We start from the raw sequence: 9,912 nt of genomic DNA, 5'->3' as shown, positions 1-9,912 counted from the left end.
CCCAGAAATAAACCTTAGACAAAGTGAATCTGTGAACTAAGGTGTAGGTCTGTTAGGTTATGTTGTGCTGATCCTCGGGTTGGGGGATGGGTGTTCATACTGGAGTGCAAAATTAAAACCAGTGGAAGATGCACATTCTGGGCAGAATGAGTACGAGCAACTTTTTTTGCCGATGCCCGTGATGACGCCCCCCACCACGATGCCGCCGTGAGCAGTCGCCCATGTCGCCCATATCAAAAACCGCTACTAGGCTGGAGGCATTTTACTCAACAGTCGATCCACATGTGACCCACACATTAGCTTGTAAGTGTTTTGCGAGTGTCTTTTGCGAAAGCCTCAGGATATGTCCGCTGCATGGCGGTAAGCCTCCGAATCTCCAGCTGAACCAGCTGCAGTGCTGCTGTAGCTGAAAGGGCAATCTGCCATATGACGGTGATTAAACGCGTCGCCACAAGGTGTCGCTGCTGGGCTTCCCAACACACGGAATGGACCGATAACACCTGAGGAGCTTCCTGAGTATGCCCAGTTCTTCTTTTCTTCAGAAAGCAGCATGACAGTTTATTATCACGATTATTTTTGCTTTGAGGTAAAATCACGAGCACCAAAGTGTCCCCTCTGATGTTTGCTGTAACAGTTCAGGTCACAGCGAGGTGTGGACACACAGGTTTGTGGAAGTCATAGCAGACGGGAAGCAGCCTTTTTATTTCTGTCGATGATGATAATAATGGCAGCTATAAACTGCAACTGCTCAGCACCTGAAACACTCTCCGGTTAAACTGATGATCAGATTTTATGAATGCATGACACCGAGGTTATGACGTCAGCAGAGTAATGGTAAATGGCCTGTATTTGTAGGAGGCTTTACTAGTCCCCAAGGACCCCACAGCGCTTTACATATCCAATCAGCCACCCATTCACACACTGGTGATGGTAAGCTACATACCACCAGCCCAAGGACACAACGATCGAGACTGTTCACGCCGGGGCTCGAACCGGGAACCTTCCGATTACAAGGCGCCCTCTCAACTCTTGAGCCACGATCGTTGAAAGGTTTTTATCACCAGAAAGGAAGCAATGCAGAAGCAGAAAACGTGCACGTGCGCGTGGCTGAGAGTGAGAAGGGGGAAGTCGAGGTTGTCTGTAAGAGAGGACGTGCGGATAACGGGAGCCACTCTTCACCGCGGCCGTGAGAGGAGCAGCCCGGGCTCCTGTGACAGACTCTGATTCAGGTGAGTCTGTAAGTCTGTGAGGACGCAGCGCTCACAGAGGCTTCCTGGGATCAGTTACGCGTTTATTGGCGATGAAAGAAATATTTGGCTCTTACTTAGCTGAGAGAACAGCTCCGGCTGTCACGCGTGTCCTGAGCTTTTATGACTGTGCACCGTCCTGCGCGCTGCTGGAAACCTTTGAGTCTTCAAACTCAGTTTGCTTTGAATCATCTTTATCGTGCTGACCTGAGCCGGTACAGTCTGGAGATTTACAGCTTTGCTTCTTTTTCATTCCTTCCATGTTTGACTTCCTGTTTATTTATTTTAATATTAACAGTGTTTCCGTGGTGTGCGCGCGTGCTCGTCTGTGTGACTTTGTTTTATGTCGGATCAGCGCTTAAAGGCTTTCAGCAAACCAAAGAGCGAGCCGTTATAGATCCGGACACTTTCTTCGGAATCTGCTTTTATAAACACCATAAAATGAAGTACTTTCCCCCCTTTTTCTTTTCAAGTAAATATAAAATTGTCAAAACTGACCTGTAACACCACAGATGTTGCTGTAGTTCATAACATTAAAACGAAAAATAAATAAAACAAATGTATTTTACAGACATATTGAAATACATCTCAGTAATATTGAGGTAACATAACAACATTTATTTTTTTATAGAATTGTCTTGATGTTCAGTTTACCTTTTTTGTTTTGAATGTAAAAAGAAAAATAGTAAACCAGTATAACCAGTATAAACCAGCTATATAAATACAACGAAACTGAACTGAATTACTGTTGAGTGCATGTAGCTCAGATTTCATTTGCTGCAGTGAGAAACTTCTGGTTTCTCACTGAAAACACATCACTGTGCAAAGAACAAAGAACAGCTTCATGATGGTTTATTTCAAGCCAAGTTTGACTCGCTACTTCATCAGTAAAAAGTTGTTTGCATTTATGACACGATGCCTGTAATACACCTGAGGTTTGGCTGCTAAATCTATTTGTTTAACTGGTTAGCAGCTGCATGCATAGAGCACACATTTGCAAAGTACCACAATCCCAGAATTTCCCTCCGTGATGCTCTGTGGGCTCTCCCCACTGTGTGGATCCTTCACAGAAAGCTGCTCTCCAGGATGTTTGACTCTGTAGCTGTTGTTGTTATTTGCTTACAGCATGCAGAGGTGGAACAGCTGCTGTCTGTGAGCCCGACACCATGTAATCCTGTGAGTGTGTGCTAAACACTGTTTAAACACAAAGTACTGGGATTATATCACTTTATTACTGTGATCTTGTTACTAATCTGAATACAATGTGGGCTCATTACATTTCCAGTAACACCTGCTGGAGGCCAGCCAGACTTCATGAGGAAGATGAAACAGTGTGTTTACACGCAATAATAGATATGTGACCACAGCATGTTTTACCTTTGTTTTACAGGCAGACATGTTAACTGCAGGCCTCGTGGTCGGACTGCTCGGTGGTAAGATATGTTTGGGCTTTACTCCTGGTGGAGGATGTGCTGCTACATGATGCTCAAATATCCCCAGAAATATGCATGTTTGGGCTCGATTTGTAATTTGTACTTTTATATTTATTTAAGGACTAACAAACCTAAAGTTATTAAAGACCATCTGCTCCATTTGTCTTTCTTTCATGAGCCATATTTAAATCATACAGCTATTACAGCTCTATGATTTACCATGTCCTGGCTATAAGTGTGCTGCATCCATACTAAATCCAAGTAAATGCATTCCAGCTGTATCGGCTTCAGTGAAAGCTAAATGGAGTTTACAGCACACAGCTGAGGCTCTGTCTGCATGTTAAGTGCTGATGTATCGACTGAGCGTCCTGTCCAAGTGTCTCCTGTGCTGTGTGAGGCTCTTATTTATTGAACAGACACAAAGCCCCTAAAGCTCTTCAGTCATCATTCTTGGCCTCTGCAGCTCGAGGTGCCCCAGACAGCAAATATTTAAACCCTCTGGTAAACAATCATTCTCAAGCCGACTAAACTCTCAATAGAAACCAGCTAACTACCTGCTAACTCTGCCTAACCTTGTAAATCCTCTTGTTTATGACACTCTGCTGTTTTTAACCTTCAGTTTGTTTCTTTGATTTTAGGGATGAAGGAGCATTTAGAGCTAATAATACCACAATAACCCAACAGATCCATCTCATCTCACTGGAGATTTTTAATATTAAATTACGTTTCACTTAGTTTAATTCAATTTATTTATTTAGCAACAAAAACAGCTTTATATTATAAGGTGAAGACTGGACAGTAACGCAAAAAATACAGAGAATCCAAAACAACTGATAGTAATTTGGGAAAGTTAATGACCCAAATTAGCCACTAGTGTGAGAGACTGCACTCCAGCCAGAAGGAAAAAGGTTTGTGAGGCACAAAGAACCAATCAGATTTCTGTTTTTAAAATAAAATCTTTAAATAGTGAAAAACAAACTTGAAGTTGGTCCTGTCAGTGCCTGTCTGTTTACAGTTTGGCTGGTTTTCTTAAACTGTGCGTTACATCACTGATGTCATAATTACATCGTTACTGATGTGTTTGTGTTTCTTTTTCCAGCCCTCATCTCGGGTCAGCGAGCGGAGCTCCTCGGTGCCACTGTTGGAGGCTCTGTGCTGGTTACCTGTAAACTCCCAGTTCCAACAAGGCCAAAGTGGTTTTACTGGCAGGAGGACGGGACTGAAAACATTTTGATTCATTGTGAACAAACGTGTCAACAAACAACATCTGAAGTCTACAGGAACAGAGTTACAGTCTTTGCTTCTGAGTTTGGATCGGGGAACATCTCCATTAAACTTCACAGTGTTACAGCTGCAGACGACCAGAAGTCGTTCTGGGTCATGGCTTCCTTCAAAGACAGACGTGAGCGCCGCTGCAACTCAACACTGCAGGTTTCAGGTAAGGAAGATATCTTCTTACGTCCAGATCGAATACGTCTCCCTGAGACTTTTCATACAGCTCTGACTCTGATGTTCTTGTTTCTGGCATGAAGTGTTTGTGCTGATGTGCTCTGAATGTCTGTGGTGTGTAAACAGTGTTCACCTCTGTCACAGCTTCCTACAGAGATATAAACCTGACCATTGACACAGCAGACACTGTGACCTGCACAGCGCGTGGAGGATACCCTGAATCCAGCGTGTCATGGTCGGGTCAAAACACGACCGGTGGTGAATATGTGGACCTGCATGAATACAAACCGACCCACGAGAGGGACGCAAAGGATGGAACCTTCACTGTCAGGAGCTCCGTCAGTGTGAAGGAGCTGGTGTCGGTGACCTGCCGCATCACCAACCCTCGCTCCAACCAAAGCATCAACACCACCACAAAGATAGACAGAGATGGTGCTGGTGAGTGCAGCGCATCAGCAAACCCCAGTATCTGTCAGAGTGGGAGTGCTGGTGGAGGCGGGGCTAGATAATGTTGTAACATTAGCACTATTTTGTTAAACTCAGTGCTTGTTTGAGCCTAATCAGTATTGAAGGGACGCTGCTGATATGTTTCTGTTGTACATCCGTCCCACGATGGATGTTCACACAGTTTCAGGTAGAATCTGGGGAACATTTTTAAAATGAAGCAATAAGCCATTAAAAATCATTAAAAGCCAATAAAAATCAGGGACTTTCTGAGTCAGCAAACACTTCACTGAGTCGAAATCCTGTAAATCCTCCAAGACCTTGCTGGATCATCCTGCAGAATGTTTGATGAACGTTATGACAGAGATGACACCGATACTGCCATCACTGTCCTGACAGTGTTACATGGCTGTCCTTCAGATTTCAACTTCAATTTTATTTACACAGCGCCAAATCACAACAACAGTCGCCTCAGGGCACTTTATATTGTAAGGTAGACCCTACAATAATACATACAGAGAAAAACCCAACAATCATATGACCCCCTATGAGCAAGCACTTTGGTGACAGTGGGAAGGAAAAACTCCCTTTTAACAGGAAGAAACCTCCAACAGAACCAGGCTCAGGGAGGGGCGGGGCCATCTTTGACATACTTATAGGTGAATGAGTGGTGGTGTTATTACAGACAAGCTGAGCACTCAATCAGATAAAAAGTCTGAGAAATCAGACAGAAACTCTGTGTAAGGCCCAGGTGGACGATAGATGATAACAAGTAAGACTGGTTTCTGAGTTTCACAGCTGGGGTGGACGAGGCGAAGCATCAGGCTTTCAAATGAATTAAAAGTCTGTCTGGGTCTTTCATTAATTAATAGGCTGGTGTGAAAAATTGCTGCCACACCGACCCCTCGGCCTGTGCTTCGAGGTTTCTGGTAGTTAGAATGACTCGGGGGTGTTGATTCATTTAAACTAACATAATCATCCTGCTGCAACCAGGTTTCTGTAAGGCAGAGTAAATCGATTTGTTGATCAATTATTAAGTCATGTACTAACAGAGACTTGGAGGAGAGAGACCTAATATTTAATAATTGATCAGTGGTTGTTGATCAATGGTCATGAGAATTTGCATTCAGTCATTATGCAAATGTACTGTTTATAAGGAAACCTGCAGTCAGCTGAAACTGAAGACGTCACCTGATGATGATGAAACGTTTCTCCCACTGCAAACGTCCAGATGAACTGAATGTTTAATAAAGTTTTACTCTTTGGTTCAGATGTGGATACTGTATTGTTCTTTCTTTGTAATTGTTTATGTTTAAGTTGTTTGTTGCTGGTTTTTAGTTTGTTTTTTGTCTTTTTGGGAGCTGACACAGTCTCTATGGAGATGGGTTTTTGGGGGGGTAGCAGGAGGAGAGAAGCTGCAGAGAGGCGTGTAAGACTGCAACTCTGCTTCCTGGTCCCAACTCTGGATAGTCATATTTTGGGGGGTTTAATAAATTTGTCCATATTTCTAGAAATGAGAGCTGCTCCATCCAAAGTGGGATGGATGCCGTCTCTCCTAACAAGACCAGGTTTCCCCCAGAAGGTTTGCCAATTATCTATGAAGCCCACATCGTTATGGGACACCACTGTCACTGTTAGAATTTCATTAATAAGAGAAAATATTCATGTAGCCTAACCTGGATTTTAAGGTAACCTGAATAATAATTACAGTTGTTGGTAAAGCAGCCCAGCTCATTTCTGTTGTTCTGTCATATTCTTCACAGGTCCAGACACAAATCCAGGAGTGCACGCATTCATACGTCTAGTTTCTGTCTCAGTAGCATTAGTAATAGCAGGATTAGCAGTAGGCACATACATCTGCTACAAGAAACGTAAGTAAAACATTGAGTTATGTTCTTTTAACATTTACAGTAAACATATGATGTAATGTTGAAAATGAATTGTTCAAACACTGATCAATAAATCAGTGACAGCAATAATCAGTCAAAAGTTTGAACAGTCATAGACCCTGTTAGGCTTTTGGATTCAGGTCTTCAGAGCTGTGATGGAGAATCTTTGCACTTTGTCAGCGTCGTGTCTTCATTGATGACCTCTTCGGGTCACATGCAGACATGCTTGAGCAATCAGCAGGAGCATACTGCTGTGATCGCTTCATGTTTTTGTGATGTTAAAGTGGGCGGGGTCAGAGCCACCGTTTTGACCCCGCCTACGGAGCACTTAGCTGTTTCATAAAGAGAGCGAACGTTCATCCGTCTGTAAAGTCACACAGGCTGTCCACAAACACACGTTTTAAATGAGACAAACGTGTCACACAGCACAGCAACACAACGTTATTATTAACCTGTAAACTGAGTCGTCTTTACAGTCGTACTGTAGCTATGGCTGTATTGTTGTGTGGTCATAGACTCAGCCGTAGCTACATAAGTAACACTGCTGTCACAGTTACACAGTGTATGAAGCAGAAGAAACGTTTTCTCACAGTGCAGAGAGGATTCATTAAGTCGGCCCCGACTGTTGCAGCGATCCATCAGAGGACATTTAGCTACTCCAGTGTGGGAGAGTAACAACTCCTCGGGGAAGATCATTTCAGCTCAGGGCAAACGTCAGGGTAGGAACGTAGATCGACCACTAAACCACAGCAGACCAGTACATGCACCTGCTGCCCATTCATAAAATGATCATAGTAAAGCATCAGTACACTGAGAGGTAGCTGCTGTTTCTGTTTAAACAGATTTTTGTATTCTATCCAGGTAGTTTACAAGGAAGTAAAGCAACCTTCAAACTTTGTTAACTGCCAGAAGTCAAAGCTCAGCAAGTCCTAACAGGTCGTGTTACAGGAGTGAAAGGTCAGCAGTCTGTAGAGCTGCAGAGTGAGTGACTGGAGGACCCTGCACCAGCTGTGCTAACGACACTTATGTGCCTGGTCTGTGATTTCTGGGAAGAGACAGAGGCTGTATCCCAATTCAGGGTCTGCAGCCTTAACGGTCCACAAGGGCCGCGTACTCAAAGACCGCTAAGACCGGAAGTGCGAGGCTTGTGAAATGGGACGGTCTAGCCTCCGTCGCGCTGCCCAGGTTGCCTAGCAACCATGATACTAACAGCTGGAAACATGTCATACAGCTTTGTGTGACAGAAATGAAGGACAAAATCTTTTGTTCATTTGTTTGTTTCTACATGAGCTTTGATCATTCTCTGTGAGATGAAGCTCAGCTATTGAACGGCGTATATTTTAAAGTAAAGGCTTTAAAACCAAGTTAGTACAAACGTCACTGATGTCACATGACTTTGCCGACATGTGGCCAACAGTAATGTTTTAATGCTCTTCGTTATTAAACATTTGCACATAAATAAGTGACATAATATTCAGTACTTAAAGTTCACTCTTTGGGCGCCCCTCATCCGCCGTTTTTTATCGGCAAAATTATCCACACCCACCGCCGCGCTATGCATTCTGGGATATGTTGGGCCACGAAGTCTACACTGCCACAGCCTTAAAATTCAGGGAAATGAAGGACGCATTTGAGGGCCGCATTTCGAGCAGCCTTCGAATTGGGACAGCCTTCGTCGCGTCGCTGTGACGTAATTGGCCTTAAAATGCGCCTTTAAGGCTGCAGACCCTGAGTTGGGATACAGCCGCTGTTACTAACAAGACTGTTAGTCAAGACACAGAGGCATAACATATCCAGGATTACAAAATAAAACAGGAAGTGACAGTGACCGTAACTGAGTTAGATTCGAGCTTAACTTCTATCTGTCAGATCTTTGGTGAACCAGTCAGGATCTGGCTGTTTCTTCCCACATCCATATTTGACTTTCCAAATGAAACAATATTTTTCTCACAGCACTTCAGTTATTTAGTGTTTCCTGCTCCTAACCTTTTTCCTCTGCTTTTGCTTTTAGGCTGCAAATCTGGCGATGAATCCAACGGACAACTGAATGGAGGTAATTCTGCAGTGAGGTCAAAAAGATCTATGATGACACGATTGGAGGGTCACAGCTCCACAGTTGATTCTTGACTGAAGAGCTTTGCTTTGTTTCTGGTGTAGAACAGCCAGGAGGTGAAAACCATGCAGACCAACAAATGGAGCTCCAAGAAGGTAAGAAGGGGGGAGGCGGTCCTGGTGCTCTCACAGCAGAGGTTCAACATCTGGAACGCCTGGGAAATAGTGACATATTTGGAAATATATGGTAGAGACCATGATGGTGTTACCAACACTGTGCAGACGGCTATATTTCAAAATTAAACTCGTCATGGAGAGAAGGAACCCCTGAAATCAGCTGGAAGGGACTCTGGTAGTCATGCAAAGAGTGATCCTGCAGCGTGAGGGTCTCGGAGCTCTCACATCCAAAGACAGCGTGTCACATGTCACAGTTCTTTAATGTTTGTCAACCATTGTTTCTTTGATTTTGTTAGAATCTCAAGAGGCAGCAAATGAAGGGAGCAGAGACGACGAGGATCCACAGGATGAAGGTTTGGACTTTGGCTCACTCACAAACACAATGAGATAAGATGACTGACACACTCAGCAGCTACACTCTGATGTGCTGTTTCCACAGATGAGTGGGGAGATGCACATCGAGACAACGTGGACCAAAACCTTCTAGATGGAGCAGGTAGTGTTCGTGTCTGTGCTGCACCGAGTTAGCAGACATTGACAGTCTGTAGAAATATGAATAAAAATGTAATTTTAAAGCAGCACTTTGGTCACACCTTAACTGTTTGAGTCACTGTGATGGTGAACAGACACTGAATAGAAAATGAGAAGTGTTTGATGTCCAGATACTTACAGCTCTAACTGTGCTGCACACACTCTGGTGAAGAGGATTAAAACCTGCATTCATCTGTTTCACAGTCGAGAAATCGCTGTTGGATCGTTTCTGAGAAAAATGTTTTGTCTGCTTTTCTTTTAGAAAACCAGGAGCACCGCCCTGCAGGTGGTGCAGAGCAAGGCGGAGGCAGCGTGCACACAAACACTGACTAAACTGAGGATGGATTCATTGTTCGACTGCACTCACACACGCTGTGAACAGGACGACGGCTGTGCGGCCGACACACCAGAGGCGTCGGCAGAGTCGTTTCCTGAAGAGTTTAAACCTTTTTATTTGCACAGTTCAGTTTAAAATGACCTGTTATTGGCTCGTTCTTAGTGCCAACGAGTTCTTCTCCAGGCGGACTCAGTGAAACCTACAGTAAAACCAATGAACGATGCAGGGAGCTAAAATGTTCTGTTTGAGCTCTGCTTTTGCCTCAAGACGCCAAGAAGGATGAAACGATCAAATGAACCGTGAGCCGGTGAAGCTGCTGTGACTGACTGAGCTCAGCTTTCCTCGAGCAACAA

General features: G+C 44.0%; 1 protein-coding gene across 1 annotated transcript; it reads left to right on the top strand.

Moving 5' to 3' along the window:
* The first annotated feature begins 2,333 nt into the window (after positions 1 to 2,333).
* On the top strand, positions 2,334 to 9,555 carry LOC146616690 (CD276 antigen-like). Its single transcript, XM_085374339.1, has 10 exons — positions 2,334 to 2,423; positions 2,638 to 2,680; positions 3,780 to 4,118; positions 4,274 to 4,567; positions 6,337 to 6,444; positions 8,474 to 8,515; positions 8,620 to 8,670; positions 8,988 to 9,044; positions 9,131 to 9,187; positions 9,485 to 9,555. The coding sequence occupies exons 1-10, from the start codon at positions 2,334 to 2,336 to the stop codon at positions 9,553 to 9,555; spliced, it is 1,152 nt and encodes a 383-aa protein (XP_085230465.1).
* The last annotated feature ends 357 nt before the right edge of the window (positions 9,556 to 9,912 follow it).

This window comes from Diplotaxodon limnothrissa, linkage group LG16, assembly GCF_057381915.1.
Source record: "Diplotaxodon limnothrissa isolate DT_005_m linkage group LG16, D_limnothrissa_male_GT1.1, whole genome shotgun sequence".
Classification (NCBI taxonomy): Eukaryota; Metazoa; Chordata; class Actinopteri; order Cichliformes; family Cichlidae; genus Diplotaxodon; species Diplotaxodon limnothrissa.
The sequence above is the reverse complement of the archived record's forward strand: the minus strand, read 5'-3'. Positions and strand labels throughout refer to the sequence as shown.